Source organism: Brachyhypopomus gauderio, unplaced genomic scaffold, assembly GCF_052324685.1.
Source record: "Brachyhypopomus gauderio isolate BG-103 unplaced genomic scaffold, BGAUD_0.2 sc168, whole genome shotgun sequence".
Lineage (NCBI taxonomy): Eukaryota > Metazoa > Chordata > Actinopteri > Gymnotiformes > Hypopomidae > Brachyhypopomus > Brachyhypopomus gauderio.
The window spans coordinates 285,330-308,043 of NW_027506989.1; the positions used below are offsets into that span (position 1 = coordinate 285,330).

The following is a 22,714-nucleotide window of genomic DNA, read 5'->3' on the forward strand; positions in this document are numbered from 1 at the left end:
CATTAGAGGGAGCTGTTGATCATGGGAATATTTACAGCAACAGACAGAATGGAATAGAATAAATGCCTTTATTGTCACTATACGGATGTATAATGAGATTGAAAGCCACTCCTATTTCAGTGCAAACGTACATGGGATAGGGGATGATAAAATAGAATTTAACATTATAAAAGAGTATAAAAAATGAATTTTACATAATAGCAATGACATTTTATTTACATATATTTAGCCTCTCTTACTTGTTTCTGTGTGTTCAGGTTATGCTGAAGTACAAGGATAAGAAGTGGTATCAGCTGTGATGGGCGACCCAGGACCGGCGGGCCTAAGCTCTGGGCTGCTGCTCCACTCTCTTCCTCCTCACCTTCCTCCTCTTTTTCTTCCGCCGGAGAGTAGCGAGGGCCCAGCTACAGGGCTCAGGGTGACGGGCAGACAGGAGACGGAGAGTGGACGAGGATGAGGAGCGGGGACGAGGAGGAAGGCCGGGGTAGATGTTCGGTCTCTTTCGTTGGCGTGCGAGAGGCTGAACTTCCTACCCCTACAGCAAACGTGCTCTTGCAGGAGAGCAGACTCGACTCATTCATCATGTGTGCTGTGATTTTTTTTTTTTTCCACTGCCGTGCCCCTCATAAAAACTACAAAACAAAGGATTGTGATGATTGTTTATGTAAATTAATAGAAGAGGATTGGTTGAAAGTACAACTGTTGAGTTCTGCAAGCATAATGTCCACCGCATTGCCAGGTGTAATGCTTCTGATTATCATTCACATGGGCGAGACTACACAGCATGTCCAGTCACTTAGTTTAGAAACTTGGCGTTATACTACTTTCTTTCTGAGTTTTTGATGTTGCATAAACTTAAAGGCCAGGCTGTCTAACATCAGATGCAGTGAAGTGTCATTAAAAAAATCTCTAAAAGGCTGGTAGTGGACTGTATGTACCACAGGTCATGTGATCATTCTGCCACGTCAGACTTGCAGCAGGAGAGATATACTGTTTTGACTTTTCAATCCTTTTCAGTAAAGGACATATTGGTTTTCATAGATCAGGTTCCAAAAGTCCACCAAACCCGTTTATGTAGGAGCTCTCGCCCAAACGCGCACACCTAGCGGGTTCACAAAGGTGATCATGTTCATGTGGAGACACTTGGAGAGACGAACCGAGCATGTTCTCGGTGGTCGAAACACACTGGAGAAATATATCTGATACCTGGAGCATGTGTCCTGTTTTTGTCTATGAGAAACTTGATTAAGACCATGTGGGGCATGACTAGCAGTTATGTGCCTTGAAATGAGCAATCCTGCTTGATTGGCTCACTGAAGAAGGTCCTGTTGATGAGACTTGTTCCTCCTCGGAAAATCTCCCAAGATACTTCAGCTCCTCTGCTCTAAGGCATGGGAACAGCGTCCAGCCTCGGATGGTTCCAAACAGGGACAGGACAGTCCTGCTGTGAGCCTGCAGGACCGAGCCAGGTTCCATCCTGCAGGCCCATGCCATGTATATTTATCTTCTGTTCATGACAGCCCGTCCATTGTAAGCTTTCCTTTTCTTCCTTTAGATGGATGCGTTGGTCTCGTTTTGCACAGGGTCGACTGTAGTTCTCCCCGTGTTTGATGCTGCAGTGGACATGAAGGTCCCCTGTACCCGAGCTCTCGCCCTTGGTGAGCGTTCGTCCCGCCCGTGTGATGGGAGCCGCCCTTTTGCCTTTTGCTTATCATGCAAATATGCTAACCTCAACATGTGTGCATATCTGTGTGTTGTGAACGTACATATATGCTGGAATATGTGTATGCTCACATATGGATAAAGAAATAGCTACTTTTTTAAAGGTTTCTTTTTCATGTTGAGTATTTTTCCTGTTTTGTGGGGTGTAAGGAATTGCTGCTATGTCTGTTTATTTAGGAGCATTAATTTCATTTGTTCATTGACGGATGTAATGAAGAACAAGGCTTTTCTGTTCTCCTTCCAAATTGCTGCCAAATGTTGTAAATACTTGGATGTTTGAAGACAAATTTGAGAGTGCTGACATAGTGAATACAACTGGGGATGGTTACCACGCTTGCCCTGGTTGCCATGTTGTTGTCCAACACCAAAGAGTTACTTAGTTTCGATTGTCCTCATGTCCACAATGAGAGGGTCTGATCTGCGTGTGACACGAGTTAAACTGTATGTGAGACACTGGTGTCATGAGCTCCCTAGAAACCCAGTGAGTCACTCCTTCACTTGCCATGATGTTTGTGTAAATAACCGCCAAAATTGCAAGCAAACTGAAATTGAATTGCGCTACTGTGCTTCATATTCTTTTTTTCTTTCTTTTTTTTTTTTTTTTTTTGTATAAGCAGTTGTGTGGTTTTGCACTGTTTTGTATTTTGATGACATAAGTCATTTTATTGATATTTTGTAGTTTGTACTGTAATTTTTGGCATTTGTTTATTTCTGAAGGACCAAAACATGAGATGAGAAGATGCTTCAGTGTGTTAATGGCAAGTTTTGAGGAGTGTCTTTTACTCTCACATCTGTCTTCACTGTCAGTTTAACAATATTATATTTATATATTTGGGGAAATATATATATAATTTTAATTTGAGATATTTACAAATGAACACTTTTAGTATATTATTTAAAGAGAATTTAAGATGATTGGTTGTACATATTCTCCATAAATATAAAATGTAAATGTTCTTGAAGGGGAAATGCTTGAGCCTATGGTAACGCTGGCTATCGGAAACTACTGGCCATCTCTGTATCTTGTGATCTTGCACAAAAAAAAGGCAGCATGAAACTTGGTGTTTACAACCTTGGAATATCCATCTATGTTTGCCCTTTCTATAAGTTGGGTCATTACTCCCCCACCCCCACCCCAATGTAGACACCTCCCCATCCCTTTTGTTTAAAGCACATTGTTTTGAGATCTGAGCACTCCTAGCCTATACAGTACTTCTGATCAACCAGAAATGTTGTCTTCTGGGGGGGTTCTGTCAGTTGCAGGTTTTCACATTATAGCAAAGTTACTGTACAGTTTTACTAAGCAAAACTTCATATGGATGTTTAACATGCTGCCACATGCAATTTAGGAAATATGTTAATAGACATAACTGTGCAATGGAAATAAATGTAAAGCAAAGTTATTTGGGCTGGTCATTTTGCCTTGTGTACGTGAATTCTAAGGATCATGCAAAGAAAAAAATGCATATTAGGACATTTTTAAGAAAGCTACTTTACACATTCTAGCCACAAGGTGCCACTGTTTTGCCGCTAAACTTGGACTGTTGTACAAATTAAGGCAATTAATTTTCCTATTATATTTATGTAATTTCAGTCAGAATGTGCTGATGGCATATTAGGTCATGGACATGCATGGTTATGTCAGTCTCCTATGTTTGAAATCTCTTCACTGCTGAACTAAGAATTCAGATGTATTCTTAAGTAGTGTATCAGACAGAGAGAATTTTTCATTTCTCACTGCTAAACATTACAGTTTCATGACAAAAAAATGAGTTACAAAGGCATATTACATTTTTGAAACTTGAAAAACTACTGACTGGAAGTTCTACGCACGTCCTTGAGAGGGCAAGTTACTATGACTCACTGATTTCTTGTAATAATAATAACAAATTCCTACACAAATATTCAATTGGAAAATGCCAGTTTATGCACCAATACAATGTTTGAAATCTGTGTGTGCTGTTGCGTTTATTCCTGTGTTTAAATCTGCATTTAAAATAATTTCAACAAAAAACAGTGTATGGTCCATGCAATACACACTATTGAAATCTAAACTGACCTGCACGGACCATACACTGTTTTTTACACGTTTCTATTTTCTTTGTGCAATTTCAGGTGTCATTTCAGCTTTTCCATGCATACATGTATTTAAATACTTAAAACGAGGACCTTTTATGTCCTATGTCCTATTAAAGAGGAAGCGTTCAGTTTATTTTGTCAATAAAACCAGGATAACACGAATGTTACGGTGCATAAGCAAAGTTTTCCTGCACCACTTCGCGCAGCCGATAGGGGGCGCTGATGTGTGAAGAACGGAAAAGTGACATGAAGGTGTATGTGGTGATAGGCTGATTATCACCCAAAAAAGGAGGGGTGTACTTCACTTCCAGGGGGACTTCAATTTAGCGACGAGCCCGTACGAGGTCCCCGTAAGTGGAGGTCTGTTTTACAGGGAAGAGAGAGGACCTCGCCAGCCACAGTCACCGCTCACTTGAGGGGCGCCGACTCGGTTTGGAGCCACTGACGAACACGTTGAAGACGGCTGGCTGACTGAGTTTATTCATTCACATTTCGGAAATATTTACAGGATTATTGAAGACGGAACGTTAGAGGATTTTGACACACCAGAAGTTCTACAGCGTGAAAGCCAATATGCACATTTTTGTGTTAAATAAATACTTTTGGCATCGGTAATCCCCACCATGGAGTATTTCTCGAGGTCGGTGGTTATCTTGTACGATTAAGTATTTGCAACTTGGCTCGCATGCAGCGCCAGATCTGTATGATATATATCTATTGTCTCTCGAGTCTGAAGTTTGATGCACTGGTTTGCATTTGAATTATAGGTTTAAAACGTAAAGAAAAGACAGTTTCAGAATTGATAAACTTTTTATCTCTGCTATGATTCGAAGGTGCAGTAAATGCTTCCAGTCGTTATATTTTGGAACAACACATTTTCTTGCAAAGATGGACATGTAGAAATTAAGTTTGTTTTGTCAAGGTGTCCGCAACACGAAGGACGACGATGATGATGATGATGATGAGCGCGCATCTGAACCATCAGTGCAACTAAACGGACTTTTGAGACCTGAAATAATGAGCAGCGGACCTGCTATCGTCTACGAGTGGCTGAAACGGCTCCAGCTTTGCCAGTATGTTGAGGCGTTTGTCGACAATGGATACGATGACCTGGAGGTCTGCAAACAGATAGGCCACCCTGACCTGGACGCCATCGGCGTGTTCAGCCCGCCTCACAGGCAGAAGGTCCTTCGTGCAGTGGACAGGCTGAGGGAGGAAGACATGAAGGTGTCTCCTGGACTTTACTTCACCTTAGAGCCTCTTCCAGGTGTTTCCAGTACACACTCGTCTCAAGTGAGGGACCACAAACACAATGGCTTAAAACCTGCGTGGAATATTTCAGGGCTAATCCCAGGATTTGGACTGTCAAATAATAATCTATTTTTCGAATGTCCTGCGGATCCTGTCATTTACCCTAAACTTAAACTAAAGATTCTTATACGGGATAAACTGGTAAAGGATGGAGTGGACCTGAGTAAACCCCCCTATTCGTTTAAGGTGTGTATAACCGCACATCACATCACAGTGTGCAGATTTAATGTGGTTGCTTGAAGTTGATTCCAAAACTCATCAGTGTCATGACATGTAGCCTCTGTATAAATCTTATACATTTGCAGACACTCTGTTACTGTGTAGGGTTTTGTTTAGATTATAAAACATAGTTTGACAGTGAAAAAAAGTCTCAATTATCATAATCCGTTATGAGACTATGGCCAAATTATGGTCTACTACGTTGGAGGAGACCAGGGCCCAGCCTTATATTTTTGGAGAGCTGTATAATCAAATGCCATAAAGTTATGAGCGAGTCTCATGCACAAGTTATTGCACTTCCTTTTGGCTTGTTAGTGTCTCATGATGCTGCATGCTTGTATGGAGCCCCTGCTGTACAAGACAAATGGCGCAGTGTTGGACTCGAGACTGTGTAAATTGACGGCGTAAATTGAACCCATTATTCATTATTGGACACTGGGGCTTTGGGAGGTTGCTTTACCTTGTGAGTAATCAATAACCTTGAGGAAAAAGATGATAATCCATTTTAAGTACGTTTAGCCTGCTTCTGACAGTAGAGGGATTTACACAGTAATCACACTGAAGCTTGGGCACATGAGTTACAGTTGTCATATATAATGTTCATGATTGGCGATATATCAATGTAGATCTTTTTAGCCTGTAATCAGTTATACCATTTGGTAGATGCCAATTTATGTGTGCAAAGGGGTGATTGAAGTAATAAGAAATGTAAAGATGTGTTGGAATGTATTGTTATGGTGTCTGATGTATGACATGAATGATGTGGCTCTCATTAGTATGCCAGGGCAGTCGATTCACATAATCACTGCAACCAGACATAACACAATTATGCTCGTCTCTTAGCACCAATGGACTCATTAGCAATTTAGAAGGGACCCAAACTCATCACATTAGGGAGTGATTTAAATCAGCCATTGCTATTTAAGTCCATGGTATCAACCTGTAGCAGTCTGGACCTCTGTGAGCACTTGTCATGCTGCTGAGCTGAGCTGTCGGTGGGCTCATTGGGTGCCTTTGTTCCCGGGCTAAGCCGGGCCTCCAGAGAACTGCTTATCAACACGCTGATCAGAGGTGGCTGCTCTCTGGCGACAGATGGTGGGGAGTGGCTTCACCGAGGCCTGGCCATAGAGCCATATAAAGTTCACCGGGGATCCTCAAGTCACCCCAAACTCTTTAGTCCCCATTTGTATCATCTGTGATTGCAATTTTTTTTTTTTGAAGAAGTGGTCTACATTGCCTGCGTTTTATTTATTTGCCGTATTGACTTCACAGCTTCTGTGCCTGGAGAACTGTGTTTTTTGTTGAGCACAAATGCATTAACTGAGACAGGTAATCAAAAAATAAAAAAGTTTTCTTTTGAAGTACTTTTACAACCTGAATTTATTTTGCTGTTTTAAACTGTAGCCTGCTGAAAGGATTTAGTAGCTTATGCAAGAGGAAGAAAGATTTTCTCCGTCTGTTTTATTTTCCTCCAGACAGATCTTTGCAGTGGGAACTTGTCTCTAAATGCTGCTCCTCTTGTCATAAAAGTCTTCGGTCGGTATAACCTGAAGTAAATCAGCAATGGATGGGCAGTTTTGGTGCGCTAAGCTCACCCACCTACACATCATCATCTCCTCAAACAGCTTTACAGCTCACATTACTCACATTGCTGCTGTCGTGTCTTTTTATTCAGGTCTTATCCCACCGGTAATGTAGGTTAGGTGTGTAGCGTTTTATTTAATATAATGCGTTTTGACTTGCATATCTTTTAATACTGTTTTATGACACTGCTGGCAGAAGGTTTCGCTGTTTCTTTGTTCCCTGGGTCCTGCTCTTTGTCAGCACACGCAGGCCATCTGAGGCCAGAACACAAGACAGCAGAGCTGCTCTCAGACCCTGGTCCAAGGACGAATAGCACGGGACTTTTAGCGTTTAAACTGTGTGGGCTGAATTGTTATGAGAGACATCGAGTGACGGTTAAATGAAGGCCTGTGTGCCTCCTGTGTGTTTCTCCTTTGGGCTCCCGCAGCACCTCCTCTCCTTCTACTGTGCATCTCCCAGAAAGCAGCTTTAGTTTAAAGCTGTCCTTTGTGTTGCGTGAATTATCTCCACCCTGGGGAGTGACTTGTCCAGGATATGCATGAGGCCACGATAAGGAATGTGTGAAAGAAATGGTAATAAAGGCAATTTACACCTACATATGTACAAAATGTACACCTATATTCACAATTATATCGCATGGAAATTGTATCATATGGAAATGGTAGTATGTATGATATATAGAATACTTAAAAATAATATGTATGAAAATAATAATGGTGACAACTATATGGTGACATAAACATTCAGTGCCTCGGGGTTCTAGACATGAATTCTCAGTAGACCTATGTGTTTGTAAATCATGGGAACCGCATGTGTCCTGTTTAGGGTGTTCAGTTGTGATCGTTATGAACTGTAGTATCCGAGCAATCGTGGTGAGATGTGGGTGGAGCACGGGTGGGGTGGTGCTGGTGGGTTTAAGTTGCTGTTTTCAACCAGCTTTAGCACTCTGGTTTGGAATCTAATTTTCATTCCCCATTTGTGCAAGTGAGCTTTTTCTGAAATTCTCTTGCTTGGACACTAAATAATTGCTTTAAGTAATAGTGATAATCTAATCTAATTGGAGCTCTGGACTGAGGGGAGAAATGATGGCTGTCCGCTGTGTCGGGCTCTGCACTCGTCCTGAGAGCGCTGTATAAAATATGGCTGCCTTGTGTAGCACCTGTACTGTGTGTAATAGTCATGAAAGATTTAGCGCATTGCATTGCTGGCAATCACGTTGTGACTTGCAGAAGACCTTTGAGTTCATGCTGAGTTAACAGAGGCAGATTGGATTGAGTTGAACATGGAACATTTATTTTTGTTTCCAGCTTTCTCACATTTTTTGGCCAGCAGTGACTGAGCATTTTAGGAGCAAACCCTCTTAATGTTTTGGACTAATGTGCTGGGTTTGTGTTTGGATTGATCCGTTCTCATGTCAGATTCAGCCAAAGAAAAGAACAAAAAAAAGACACTGCATATTATGATGATATAGTTGCATTGCAGCATTGCTTTACATATTATGATAATATAGTGGCATTGTTTTACATAAATAGCTCTGTGAGAAGATCCATTGTAACTATGAACAAACTAGCTGATGAAGAGTCTTTTGCTTATGGATGGATGCGTTTTATGATTATATACACACACAAGGATAATTGGTAAGACATGGAGTCACGTGTCAGTATGCAAAGCTGTGTCTGTGTTGTTCTGTTCTTGCTGGAATGGAGCTCTCCACTTTCTAATAAAGTTTCCATCCTCACTTGTAATACAATCTTAAACAGTAAACAAACAATTCTGTGAAAAGGGCCAGGCCGATATACCACGGGATGGATCTGTTCACTTGTTAATTGCTACTTCAGTTTGTCAGGAAAGTAGGAAAACATTAATTTATTCCTTTTCCCCCTCTTGTCATTTGCATATTACTGGGCTGTTGGTGGTCACATGACCAGAGATTATGCCACAACTGCAGTTGTAAAGCAGCAGAATGTACACGGGACGTTTCCAGCATGAGAAGTCCCGCCTCAGTGTGGGCCAGCTGGCTGCCTGCAAATCCCACAGAACAACAATTTTTTCTTTTTTCCTGAATAAATGTTATGCATAGCTAAAAGCAGTTAAAATGCACACAATACACCATGTTTGCTCTTATGGGTGGAAGAGAAAAGAAATAAAGATGCATAATAAAAATAATGTTTTATTTTTGATTAAAACTCATCCCACAGTCACCCCTGACAATGACTGTCTCATTTAAATCTCAGATGTCCAGAGAATAGTAATGCATGCATGTAAACTGCAGTGTTTTTCTGCAGGGGGGCAGTCATGGTCTGGTGGTAGGGAACTGGTCTTGTGACCGGAGGGTTGTGGGATCGATTCCGAGGCCCGAAGCCATCATCGAGGTGCGCTTGAGCAAGGCACCCAACTGCTCCCCGGGTGCCGGGCTAGGGCTGCCCACCGCTCTGGGCATGTGTGCACCACAGCCCCCTAGTAATCACTAGTGTGTGTTCTAACTGCATAAATGGGTAAATGCGGAGGACAAATTTCGATTGTGGTGAAAAAAAATCACAATTCACAAATTTGGCACATTTACATTTTTTTTTTATCTGCTCTGTTTATCTGTGTTTATCTGTTCTCCTGGCTGGTGAAAATGGCTTATGTTTGAGCTGGACTTTTATCCCATGAAACACATGCATGTTCTTGTTATTGTTTTCAGCACACCACAAAGTCATGGGACTGAATGTGGTAATCATTGTACTTAATTTGGACTAAGAACACGCAAGTGGCGAGCAGGAGCTGGAAGATCACCTGCACCATGTGGGAGCGTTTCTCCTGTCTCGGTCCTGTAGAACAGCAGGACATGTTTTGGTTTGTGTTTGTATCCCAACTTCACTTCAGCACCAGACATGTCTGTGGTGGCGTTCGTGTGTCGCCACAACTGTACATACATTTCAAAGAAGTTGGTGCACACTGATGGGTTTTTTTTTCAACCAAGTTGGAGATTGAGATTATAAAGTCACCCAGACTCTAAATTACAAACCATTACATGTGGCAGTGCAGCATCAACAACTACTGCCTGCCTAAAAATGTGATCTGCGTATTATTACATAAGATATTAGCATCTGATCTCCTTGTGATCAGACACTCTTGCCAGTATACCAGAAAACAAGTATACCAGAAAACATTTTGTAGGTAGGCAGATTGGTAAGCCAGTGATGTCGGTGGTATTTTGTATCTGTTGTTGTGTGAGCGTGTGTGTATTTGTAGACACAGAGGGCTTATATCTCATTAATGGAAACACTTTAGAGGGACAAACACAGCTGTCTGGCCAACTGCTGCAGAGTCGGTGAGGATGAATTTAACCACAGTGCACAGAGCGCCACTGAATTGTGTGCTTAGCTGAGCTCCGAGTGTGAAATAATCACCCAAAACACTGTCTTTTGTCATTGAAAACATCAATACATGTCACAGTCCTCTGTCTTGAAATGATCATTTAAATGTAACTATTACAGATTCTATAAAAAAAAAAAAGCCTTTCAGCAAGCAAGCAGAAAGAGGATATTTGTGTGAACGACACACACACCCTTCCCTTGAAAAGCCACTCTGTGTTAACCTTTTGAAAAATGATCTCGTGTAAGCTGTTATTTGCGGAAGAACATGGCTCTTCCATGTGAGTGGAGACTCGGGTGGGGAATACGCAGGAGAGGAAGACTGCTTATTATCCCCTTAGTGCTGACAGGGCCCTCCACCACGACATTAACACTGAAACTAGGCTGCCACAGTGACCTGTCCTGGGACACCTTCAGGTGTGTGTGTGTGTGTGTGTGTGTGTGTGGTGCAGGGTTGGAACAGCTCCTGTCGGCAGGAATCCTTAGTTGAATGTTACAATGTAGATGGTAGACTTGTCAAGGTTCGTCCTTGTAGCTAGTAGAAACTGATGGACCCATACTGTGTGTTCTGATTATCTTGTAACTACATGTTATATGACGTCTGGGAATAACTGAGCTCTATGTATAAACTAGACAGTTGAAAAGAATGAAAAGCACAAATATTATATTTCTTTTGAACACCACTAGTGAAGCATGTCTTCTTTTTTTTTACTTTCTCATATTGTTTGTGTAGACTTGGAAAACTGCAGAACGTGATGCTGAATTCACATTACTGACAGTATGATGGTACCATGAAATCTGTACCGCACTCTCTCTCCTGAATGTCAGGTTGGCAACTCCTTTTCCTCCCACTGCTATGATTTTTGGGATTTTACACATTCAGCACAAACGCCAGCCTAGCTGAACGCCAGCGTAGCCCACTGGCCACTGAACGCCAGCCTAGCCCACTGCCCGTAATGTGCTTTTCCACTCAATTCACATGTAAATATGTCCCTTTGTCGCCTTGATGAAAGCTTCTCTGGGGAAGTGGTTTGTACAAACCCCTGAGGTGACAGATTCCCGCCACTGCTGGCAGAACCACGGGCCGCTCGCTCGTGTGCGCTGTACCGGCTGAGCTGAGGGAAAACGATCAGATGTGTGTCCACAGCTCCTCCTGAGACCCCTGGTCTGCAGTATTCCTCCTGCGCTACCTTCTGGGATGTTGGTGTGTGTGTGTGTGCGCACACGGTGGGTGTTTGATCAGAGATGAATAGGTTTGCGTCCCCTCGGTCCCCCACTGACTGCAGCTGCGTGTGTCTTTTGTCATGAATGGCTGTATGGAGGAGCTTCACGGATCTCCTGCACTTCCTGCTTGCTGAGGAGCTCTTAATCCCCCCTGGCTTTACTGAAGTGCTCAGAGCTGCAGCTTAGAGGAACCGCTTCTCTCGGCCTGGCTGAAGTATTGGCACCTACGTGTCTGATGGCTTTACGGTGGCGCTGGAGGGTGATGACCAGGCTGCTCGTCTCTGTCGCGCCACGGTGACGGACTTTCATCTGGAGGAAGGGATGTAGAGCCACAGGTCTCTCTTATGGAGTCACCTTGCCCACCGGCGTGAAGGACGCCGCTCTGCTCGAGGGGTGTGTGGGTGTTGGTGGGTGCTCGAGGGGCATGTGGGGGTGTGTGTGTGGGGGTGTGTGTGTGTGAGTGAATGCTCTAACACTTCTACTCCCGTTCACAGCTGCTACTTTCACATCCGTGCAGCTGAGGTGTGAAGGGGAGAAGGTGTCCATTTGTCCTGCAGTCCCCTCCGTCAACCCTTGGTCCCTCCCATCACTGCTCCTGCTCCCCTGTCTCCCCTCCTGCTCCCCTGTCTCTCCTCCTGCTCCCCTGTCTCCCCTCCTACCCCTCTTGCTCTGCTCGGCCTGGTGAGCTGCACCCAAGCGCTGCACGTGTGCTTTTTGGGGGGTGGGGGGACTCGCACATCTTCCCCATCTCTTGTGCTCTCAAATCACACTGGTTAGACCATGTAACCATGACAACCCAAATGCCTGGGGGCTGGGTATTATTTAGCCCGAGGGCAGGCAGAATGTGCCGTTGTGCTGGTGTGGACCCATTCCCTACGGTTGAGTCCGCGCACGGCTGGGATTGGGATTAACACCTGCCCGTCATCTAGGTGTTCGCTAAAAAGGACCTTCTTTATATCAGCCAGAGCCTCGGTACATGCAGATAAGAGGGTGGTGGTTTTTAAACTCAGTCATCATATCCTTTCAGATCCCCAAACAGGGTCCCCACCAGAGGCTGAGGCAGGGTCCGTCTGGCAGACGGGACCGTCTCGCACCTCCCTGGTGCTGGAGCTCAGTCATCCACCTAACCTGTACCCCACCTCACACCCCCCCCCCCCCCCCCCCCACCTCACCCCACACCCACCCCACCTCACACCCCCACCGCCCACTCCTGTGAAAGGACCTCCCTTCTTCTCACATCCTAATGCTACCTTTCATTTCCTCTGTCATTCATCCTGCTTTGTTGCTTGTCATTTCAAACATGAGAGTGCCATGTTGTGTTATCCATGCACCTGCTTTATGGAGACAAGCAAGCAAATCCAAAATAAAAATCGCTTTTAATATCCACCCCAGAAGTATTTTATAATAAATAAATAAATAATAATAAACACCAAACAAGCAAAAAAACACTATAAGATCTATTTCCATAGTTCAGTTATGTTGTGTATTTGAAAGGTGATATAAATGAGTCAAAAATGTACTTGTCCCAAGTCATGAATGGTCGTGTGTTGCTGATATGTCCTGCAGGCTGGATTAATACACCTGGTCGTTTTGCATCTCATTTCCAAGTGCTCTGTAATGCTGCTGGTGGGCGTTTACTCTACTGGTCTATTGCAATGGAAAGGCCAGGGGGGTCTGGGTGGGCTTAGAGCTCAGATGAGGAGCTGGAAGGCCTCTGAGCCTCTTTCTGATCACTGAGAAGCCCCATATAGGTTAGGCTGAACTATTTCACATCTTTCCCATTGCATCTGTGGGTATGTGATGCGCAGAAGGATTTAGAATATAGATGCAGTTCCTGTGTATTTATGCAGTCATTTTAAATGAATAATCCTCACTGCCCTAATCTTCAGAAAATGGCTCCTGAATAAATACACATGATGAAAGGCTTAAAACAGCACAGTGGCCAAATATAGCCCAGCCTAAATGCACCATCTGAAGGACTTTCAAAGGTACAAAAAAAAAAAGAAACCCAAAAAAACACAGAAGCTGTACTGTGTGCGTTCCAGCCCCAGTCTGTGTCCTTTAGAGCTCTGCACTCTCTCTGTACTTGAAAGCAAAATAAACAAGCAAACTAAAACACGTTTTACCCCGTGGCTGTTGTGGAGCGTTTCCAGCCGCCCCGGCTGACCGATTCACCACCCCTCCCCGGACCCCTCCCTGGACCCCTCAAAGCCACGACCTCCGACAGCCTCTCTGCTCCGCAACGCTGCAGAAGCGCCTCCTGTCGTCCAGACGCGACGCCCTGAATTTCAATTGGCTTGGAAGAATGGGCGCCACGTCCCAGCCGCCTGCTGTTCACCGGCTCCTAATTGAGCTTGAAAGACTTGGAGAGAGGAGGCGTAGCCAGGCTGCGCTCCTCAAGGGCTCGCCAGCGCTGAAGAGTCTGGGGGGGGGAGCGGGTCATGGCTCGTGCGGTAAATATGCCACTGGAATGTGACGAGTGAAGAGGAAATACGGCTTTGTACCTGTGTGTGTGTGTGTGTGTGTGTGTGTGTGTGTGTGTGCGTGCGTGCGTGCAGATGGTCTGTGCTCTTGTGGTTCATGATTTGGGTTAATGTGGTTCACTGTGTGTCAAGTGCCTGTTTTTAGTGCTTCCTCACCACACACACACACACACACACACACACACACACACACACACCATGCCCTCGCCACCTGTCAGGCCTGCAACTGCTCAAAATGGCCCACACGCTCCCCCATCAGTGTGAGTGTGTAGGTGACCGAGTGTGTTCTGGCTGCTGAGGCCTGTTAAGTCCTGTCGGTCGACCCTGTTCAGCAGCCCCGGTGTTGGGCAGACCTTTATTTGGGTACTGGGCTTCTTCCAGCAGATCCGAGATGCTGTGGGTTCCAGGAGCCATCAGGCTAGTGAAGGACAAACTGCATTAACCCCATGGAGCTCTGCATGCATGTCACTTCTCTTGTCGTTACATCTGTCCCAACTCTCTGTTTAGCACATGCTTTAATGGACCAAATAGTTTCTATTTGTTTGGTTAGAAGGCCTCAAGACTGATGTGTTGGCTGTTATTCCTTGCTGTGCTATGTTTTGCTGACCTGGGGTGCTGTTGAACTCTGTTGAAAAATATTTCTTGTCATTTTTTGTCCAAACAATTTACCCAGTGATTCAGTACTATTGGCTTTTGTAGCATATCTAGCTTTCGAGAGAGTTGGGTCTATGGCATATAGTTGAGTTTCAGCTTATTAGCAGATGGTTCAGTCTCCTACATAATGCAAAGGATTGATGTCCTTTATGGAGTGTGTAATTTGCCAGGAGGCCTTTTCAGATTCCTTCTTTCCATCTAAAACACATGCTCCCTATGATGAGCCTTAGATGAGACATACTTTGGTTTGCTTTTTAATGAGAATGTGATCTGCCATGTCAAACCCTGTGCAAAGTTTCTTTTAGTTTGATTTCTTTAAGTTTGATGGTGCCTGAAATCGCAGCGTCTTGTGAAATGACGCTGTCGCCACAGGACAAGAATCACGTCCCCGTGGTTGGAGTTTGGTTGAGAGAAGCTATTCCTGTTGTGCCTGGAGCAGGAGGGAATCGATCCTAGTGTTTTAACGTCCCATTTTTTATTTGAAACAGCTTCCTAAACCTCTGGTTTGGCCCGTGGTATGCTTCCCCAGCGTGACGCACGCAGACCGGGACATCTGTGTCGTGAGGTGAAGGCTGTCTGCTCGTGGCAAGCACTTGGGTGGTGTCCTTCTGAGGTGGTCGAGAAGCTGTTTTCTGGTTTAAACGCATTCAAGGCCATGAGAGTGCTGAATAAGAGACAGATGGCTAAAGATACGGCAGTTAGTGAAGGTCACTACCAGTCAGCTGTGAGCAGTGCTTGGCTTGTCTGCTTGACTCTCGAGGGACTTTCAATGGTTGATATCACTGCAGCCAAATTGTTGATTACCAGGCTTATGGTGATTGGGTTTTGCAAAATGCTGGACTAAGTTCATATGTACAATGTTGTACCAAATATACCAAATTTATGCAGGTTATTTTTGTAATGATAAATGCATCAAACAAGATATAGTAAGTAAGGACTTTTCTTGTCTGTTCCCCTCATTTTCCAGCTAGAATTCCTGTGAAACCAGTTACTGGTATTGACCTGATATATATCTAACTATGAGATAGATAGCTAACTACATTTAATATGGACATATTTCTGTCAATCTTCTAAAATAAATTGAGAAGTTAATACTTCTATATAATCCTATATACAAGCAAGGCACATCAGTATTATTTCTTTGTTTCATAATCTATGTTTCAAATCGTACCTTAACTTTTTGTGTAGTTAATGCTAGTTCGAGTATTGCCTCTCTGGTTAAAGGTAATGTCAGATTTTGTGTGCATACACATTCAAGTTTTTTTCCTTAATAAACCTTTACACACACAGAGTGCCTTCCCAGTTCGAGCCCTGTCAGTGAACAGTAACAGATGCCCTTGTCCACTGAACTGGGATTGAACTGCTGCCTCTGGTCTCTGCGGATCCGCTTTGCCCTCAAGGCCCCTCCATCCTGCCAGCCTGGAAGGCAGTGGGGGCTGGGCAGCCTTAGCATAATGCAAATGGAGGATTGATGCGAGAGACAGTAGCAGAAGCAACAGCCTGCAACCCAGTATTCACTGAGCAGCATCTGCAGGTTCGTGGTGCGCTGTGATGTTGGGTGAGGTGAGCGCTAGATCCCAGGAGACTTTTCCACCAAGCAGAGTCACTATTGTCTATAACCTTTGTGCACTCGTTCACCTGTGCAACATGTAATCTCTCTCTCTCTCTCTCTCTCTCTCTCACACACACACACACTCACACATACACACACACTCACACATACACACACACACACACACACACACACACACACACACACACACACAGAGCATGGTCTGAGGCGTATGGAATGAGGCTTTTGATCAATACTGAGGCATTGAAGCTTAACCCACCTGGGGAGGCAAAGCAGCAGTGTGAGCCCTGATTCTTAATAAGGAACATTACAGCCCAGGCCACAGCTCTATATATGGAGCACTGCCATACATTCCCCTCCTGTTAATTGCTAGCATGTGAAATTCTTGCCTACTGAAACTACTGTTCAAATACCAGTTGCAGGAGGTGCCAGTTACAGCTGAAGGGGAAGATATTGACAAAATATACAAGATCTGGGACTTAAGACCTGGTGATAATGCCCTTGTTTTCTTAAACATTAGCTGTGTGATTTTAGATCAGGACAGACTCGTTGTCCATGTCATCCATTTTCCCTGAGCCGGTGGTCCAGGCTCGGAAGTCATGTGACATCTGCCCGTCATACGGTGCTAATGCTGCTGACGGCTGGGGAGTGGCATTTGTGGCTGGTTCTGCTCCCGAGCCCAGGCGTGACACAGGCTTCGTCTGGCCTGCGTTGACCACCTGTCATTCAGTCCCTGTGCTGGGTGCAGCGTGATGGGCAGACGTCCGTGTCGAGCCTCATCTCCTGTCCACATCTTCTCTTCATGTGCCTTTTGCTCTTTGGCTTTGATGAGGAGTTGCGGTGGGTAGTTGTATCTCGGTTTCGTATGATATTGGTTAACTTTTTATTCCTTTACATTAAGAGTCATGCGCTTAGTGCAGCGTTTTAGATTGGAAAGTTGTAATGGAATGTTTTAAAGTGAAGTATGCAACTGGATAGAACAATGGTAATTCATAACTTATGCCATATCAACCGGCCAATCGCACGCTTGTACTGAGCAGTTGTTGTGAAAGGTGAGGACCCAGGCCCTGTGCACAGGCTTTGCCAGCATGCATGTGTTACCATCACCTCGTGCCATGCACGCATTCCTACCTACCCTACCATTCAAGCACTACTGTGCACTCGTGCAGCCTCCGTGTTGAAGTGAGTACAGCGGGGTTGTTTATGGCAACGGCAGGGTAGTTGTGGGGTCACGTAATCAGGTTGTCCTCAACACCCAACATGACTTCGAAAGGCTGGGTGTGTGAACACAGTCAAAGACCACGATCCTGGGACTGCAAACCTCAGTGTGGCGTTTGACCAGCTTTCTGGTTTCTGCACGTGGGAGGCGGCTGGGCAGGTCAGAAACGTGGTTCTGTCTCCAGCCGTGCTGCCACAGTGCAGGTCAGGATTAATGTCCTCTAAAGCAGCACCACCTCACGCGGTTTGCTTAGATGCGAAAACACTTCATTAGTACTGATTGCTTTGCTCTGGCTCAGCAGCTGGTGTCTGTTCTGTTTATACATTGTCTCACCTCACACACCATTCCCCCCACTTTCACTGCCTGTGTCCTAAATTGGATATGTTTATATAGAAGTCTGAATACACTCTATAGTCTTTTGGAAGAGCACTCTCTCTCCCCTCCATTCTCCCACATACCCTGTAACACTGAATACTCATCCCTCTGCCCAGAGACCCCACAGCCAGCAGTGAAGCTTTGGCCCACAGTTTCCAAGACCCATCTTATCAAAACAATTCTGACATGAGTACCAAAACCACTGATATACTCTTCTTGGGATTGAAAATGTCAAGCTCTTAATTACCTTATGATTTCAGTTTGATGTCCTGTCACTACCTCTCTCATGCTCTCCAAGGTGCTCCAGTCTCTGGTCTCTCCTGGGCAGTCCCAGTTTCCTGCATGGGTCACTGCTGCTGTCGTATATCACAGCTTGTGAGGTGCATTTTCAGGCAGCAACAAACCGGGGTGCTCCAGCTTGTTCACCGTGTGACCGACAGGAGCTGTGTCCTGCCCTCTCTACAAACAAGACGTGGGAATATAGAGAAGAAAAACATTCTCAAAATACAGTGAACATCAGGTGCATCTAACCAGTTTTAAGCTTTTTTTGTACTGAAAATACAAGAAGCGGTTTAACAGTAGCCTAATCTTGCACCTGAGATAAAATCAGTTGTGTGAATCACTTATTTACTTATGGACACCTGAAGCACAATTTGTGATGCCCAGCCAGCCGTGTTGTTTAGCTGTGCCATCTGGGACCAATTAATGTAGGCCTGTATCAACTCAGCTGTTTCCACTGCTTAAGAATTTAGCGCAACCCTTGAGGTGTGTCTGGTAAAAGTGTTGCTGTTTTGATGAAAGCAAGGCACGCTTTAAAAACCAAGCACGCATGAAACGCACTTGAAGTAATTCTCAGACATTCTCGAAGATCATCCCGACCAAATCAGAGTGCAATCAGCCTTGGGCTTTGCGTGTCATTTTAATCACCCCCCCTCCCCCCCAATCTCCATCACCCTGCTCTGTGCCTGTTTTCAATTTCAGGCTTTCTAATTAAGCCATAATCATTCTCTGGGACTTGTGCAGATGCTCCAGATGTCGTCTTGTGGTCCTGACACAGTTCTGGATGTAGAAGAGATGTGTGACCCCCCCCCTCCGATTTTCATCAGCCGTGTGGCAACAGTGGGATTTCCTGTCTGCTGCGCCCTGCGCTGTAGAAGCTACAGCCAGTGATGCACGCAGCTGAATAGCTGAATACCGTACGACCGTCCGTCCTCCCACATGGCGCTCGCACTGTGATGGGTGGTGGAAAGCTCAGAATGCAGGTAGCAGCTTCCACTGTAATAAGATAAAGTAAAGTAAGATGGCCTCTGAGGGCTGAACACTGTTGTACTGTGCCCTGATTCTAAAAGCCTTTAAAAGGCAGAAAAGCGGAGAAACTCAGAATTAGCAACTCCACAAATGTGCAATGGAATGAAAAGTATTTTAATTGAATTGAATTGTGGAAGGTTCAGGAACATTTTTTGTGTTCTTTTTATAGGAAGCCCTTCAGGTGAGAACCTCTCACAATAAAGGCTGAAGGGGAGCACTTATGCAAATGAAGCAAACCGGTCTCAACCGGCTTCTGTTTGTTCATACACACTAGAATGATGTGGATTTTTTTTTTTCAGAGGAGCCAAATCTTTCACATTCAAATCAGTTTCAAAAATTTTAATAGTCATTGAGTAGCACACAGGCCAGGCCGTGTTCATATCAAATTAGTAAACGTCTTGGTGAGTTTGATCATTCTGAAAGTGTTTGCTGTTATTACACTGCAGTATTCAATTTATTATTACTGTGTACAGTGAGTTTAGACCTTGCTTGTGTAGACTGAATTCTTGAGTAAAATAGAATCTGGACAGCAGTGTTTTAGAGTCATAACTCTGTTTAATCTTGGGTTTCAGGACATACAGATTTCATGTCAGAAACCAGCTGACACTGGAGATGGGCATGACTTTTTCAGTACTACTTATCTGAAGCGTTCGTCTTCCTGCCAATGAAAGGGTTTCCTTCTTTCCATCTTCATCCTCGGTATGCTCATTATGGGTGTAGACCCATTTTAAGCTGCCATGTACAAATCAAATGCAATGGATAAAAAAAATGTTGAAACGAATAGAATTTTGTCAATCTCCTTTCTATCATTTTCATAAAGACTCCCCATAGTTACAAAATAGTTTCAGGGTAATAACCTATTTTATTGAACCTAGTTATTAATGCAACATTCCCCCAGTGTGACATTCTTAATTCAATTTGAGATGATGAGCACATCAGATCAGTGGAAAAACCTCCTGCATGAGACATTCCATTTTGCAGTGTAAAAAGCTAAAAGCAACTATGCGAACAACTCTGAGTGATTTTGCTTGAACTTGAGCTAAATGAGCCTTTCAGGAAGGTTTCAGCTGATGCGTGATGGACAAGTGATTCATTACAGCTCGTCCAGCTCACAAGCCCTTTTTAAATAGGCTAGTTCAGACATGGTTCCTCTGTTCCACCCCTCCCCAGTGTTATGCGCGGATATCCAATTTGTCACGCTTCATATCAATTTAGATTTGCATTCTGATTGCGGGGTTGTGGCTGTATCGCCATTCGGGGAGGTAAACAAATGCAAATGGAAGCAGAGAGTGTCGGTGATCCTGCAGAAGAGCAGCTGCTGAATCTGAAGGGAAAGAGTGCGAGAATGTGCCTCTCCACAGATTCATTCATCCTGTTTCACATGAATCTTTTTCTTTTCTCCCTTTCTCTGTGTTATGGTAGTTGGTGTAGGTTTGTTTTGGGCTAAATATGTATGTTCTGTCACTCTCCACACGTGCCCTTGCAGATTTGCGTTTAGCTTTAGGCTAACTGAGTAAGGTATGCTGGCGGCTGGGATGCTTCTGTGTAATGTAGTGAAGGTGTACTAGTTTTCTCAAGTGGTGGTGTTGGGTGAAGTGGGGACGTCTTACGAGTGCAGCATGTAACTGAGGGCAGCTGCCTCACTAGTGCTGAATAACATAGTGGAAGGGATTAGTGTGGCCACTCACCCAGAGGAGACTAATCCCCCACCAAGCACATAGGTATCCCAGCCCCAACGCGGGGACATGCCCCAACACGGATCAGGGCCGCATTGGATTGTGTCGCATGTCGCTCTACTGTTCATATTGCTTAGAGTTTTTGTGTATAAGAATTGTTTTAGCTTTCCATTAGCAATATTTCAGTCTACTTCAGGCAATCAAATAATGAACTTCTCTTCAGTTTAAAAAAGATCAATTGATTTCAGTAGTTTTCACTTTGTACATTATTAAATGAAGCGATTAATCTTGGTGCTTATAGAGCGTAACTCATCTGTACCTCAGTAAATTATAAGAGCTCTTCTACGCTAGTAAGATTTTAATAAGATAACTGTCATACATCAGTGAATGAGAATTGTGGTAGTGGCCACACATAATTGGGTTTAATATGCAAATATCTAGGCTATCAACTCAATGCGCCAGACTTTCCTCCTGTGTGTTTATGTATGGACCATGCGCACAGAAAGGAACCTATAAAAACTGGACATAAACAATTGGAAATAAAGGATTTTTAGGGGGGGATTATTTGAAAGTGGGAGCACAGGGGTTAAAAACTCATCTCATGGGTTTTATTAAAACTTTACAGCTTTTGTAAAACTAAGTTGTACATTTTGTTACATTTACATTTATGGCATTATAAATGCCGTTACAAAATTTTAATTTAGAAAAATTGGCTAGAGAGGTAAAAGCAAATCTGAAGGTATAAAATTTGCAAAATTGGTCCCTGTACACAAGATTATAGTACCCCCCAGAACCAAACATCGCTGTCAGCTCTGGTGTATTTGTTGGTATTAGTCACAGACTGATCTGCAGTCCTTCATTATGTACATAGTGACACTAGCAGAGAATAACATTTCCATGGTGATCTTCTTGTTCTGAGTAGTTCCCAATAAGCCCCAGCCCCTTTGGTGCGTATGAATATTAGACCCACATCTTTACCCATTCTGCTAAGCCAGGCTGCATGGGACCTGCAGGCTGACCAGACACAGCAGATGGAGTATGGACACACCATTGATCACAGATGGACCAGCCTGAGTTTGACTGAGCTCAACACTGAATAGAGCACCCTTACAAAAGAGGGCCAGCATGCATGTGTTTGTGTGTGCACATGCATACTCTGAAACTGCACAAGTTAAGTGATGTCAAGGACAGCAACAGGTAGTGCCTCTATTCTTTTGAGTTTGTGCCTCTAATCTGTATTCCTTTGAGATAGTGCCTCTAATCTCTTCCTTTGATATACTGCCTCTAACCTGTATTCCTTTGAGATACTGCCTCTAACCTGTATTCCTTTGAGATACTGCCTCTAACCTGTATTCCTTTGAGATACTGCCTCTAACCTGTATTCCTTTGAGATACTGCCTCTAACCTGTATTCCTTTGAGATACTGCCTCTAACCTGTATTCCTTTGAGATACTGCCTCTAACCTGTATTCCTTTGAGATACTGCCTCTAACCTGTATTCCTTTGAGATACTGCCTCTAACCTGTATTCCTTTGAGATACTGCCTCTAATCTGTATTCCTTTGAGATACTGCCTCTAACCTGTATTCCTTTGAGATACTGCCTCTAATCTGTATTCCTTTGAGCATGTGGAAGAGCAAGACGCTTCATGCTCTGCTTCCAAAGTGTATTGTGGCGTAAGCAAAGTAGCAAGGCTCATGAAAAAACTGAAAAGGTCATAGAGCTTTTCTGAGAACCTCTGTACACATGGCAGTGCTGTGTCTTCTCTTGCATCTGAGAAGAGATGCTTGGAGTCCAGACACTAGATTTTGCCCCATTCTCCCGTCAGGTCAGTGTGTGCAGATGCAGGGGTCATTAACTATTCATGGAAATACATCCCTGCTAATGGGACCTACAACTATTTTAATTATTGATGCTCTAATTGACAGTG

General features: G+C 44.0%; 2 protein-coding genes across 8 annotated transcripts in view; both read left to right on the top strand.

Annotated features, from left to right (window-relative positions):
- Nucleotides 1-3,125, top strand: part of LOC143501300 (syntaxin-binding protein 5-like) — a 29,496-nt gene extending 26,371 nt beyond the window's left edge. For all 6 annotated transcript variants that reach the window (XM_076994950.1, XM_076994952.1, XM_076994955.1 and 3 more), the window contains one exon: nt 258-3,125. In XM_076994950.1, the coding sequence (XP_076851065.1) occupies nt 258-299 (42 nt within the window). In that variant the 3' untranslated portion in view covers nt 300-3,125. The remainder of the gene's footprint in view (nt 1-257) is intronic.
- A 900-nt stretch (nt 3,126-4,025) lies between these two features.
- The window catches only part of LOC143501290 (SAM and SH3 domain-containing protein 1-like), a 47,980-nt gene continuing 29,291 nt past the window's right edge, over nt 4,026-22,714 (top strand). The window contains exons 1-2 of one of the 2 annotated variants that reach the window (XR_013126872.1): nt 4,026-4,441; nt 4,724-5,298. Coding sequence is in view for 1 of the 2 variants with exons in the window: in XM_076994932.1 (XP_076851047.1) it covers nt 4,819-5,298 (480 nt within the window). In the remaining variant the exon portion in view is untranslated. The remainder of the gene's footprint in view (nt 4,442-4,723; nt 5,299-22,714) is intronic. The other variant, XM_076994932.1, reaches the window with a different exon arrangement.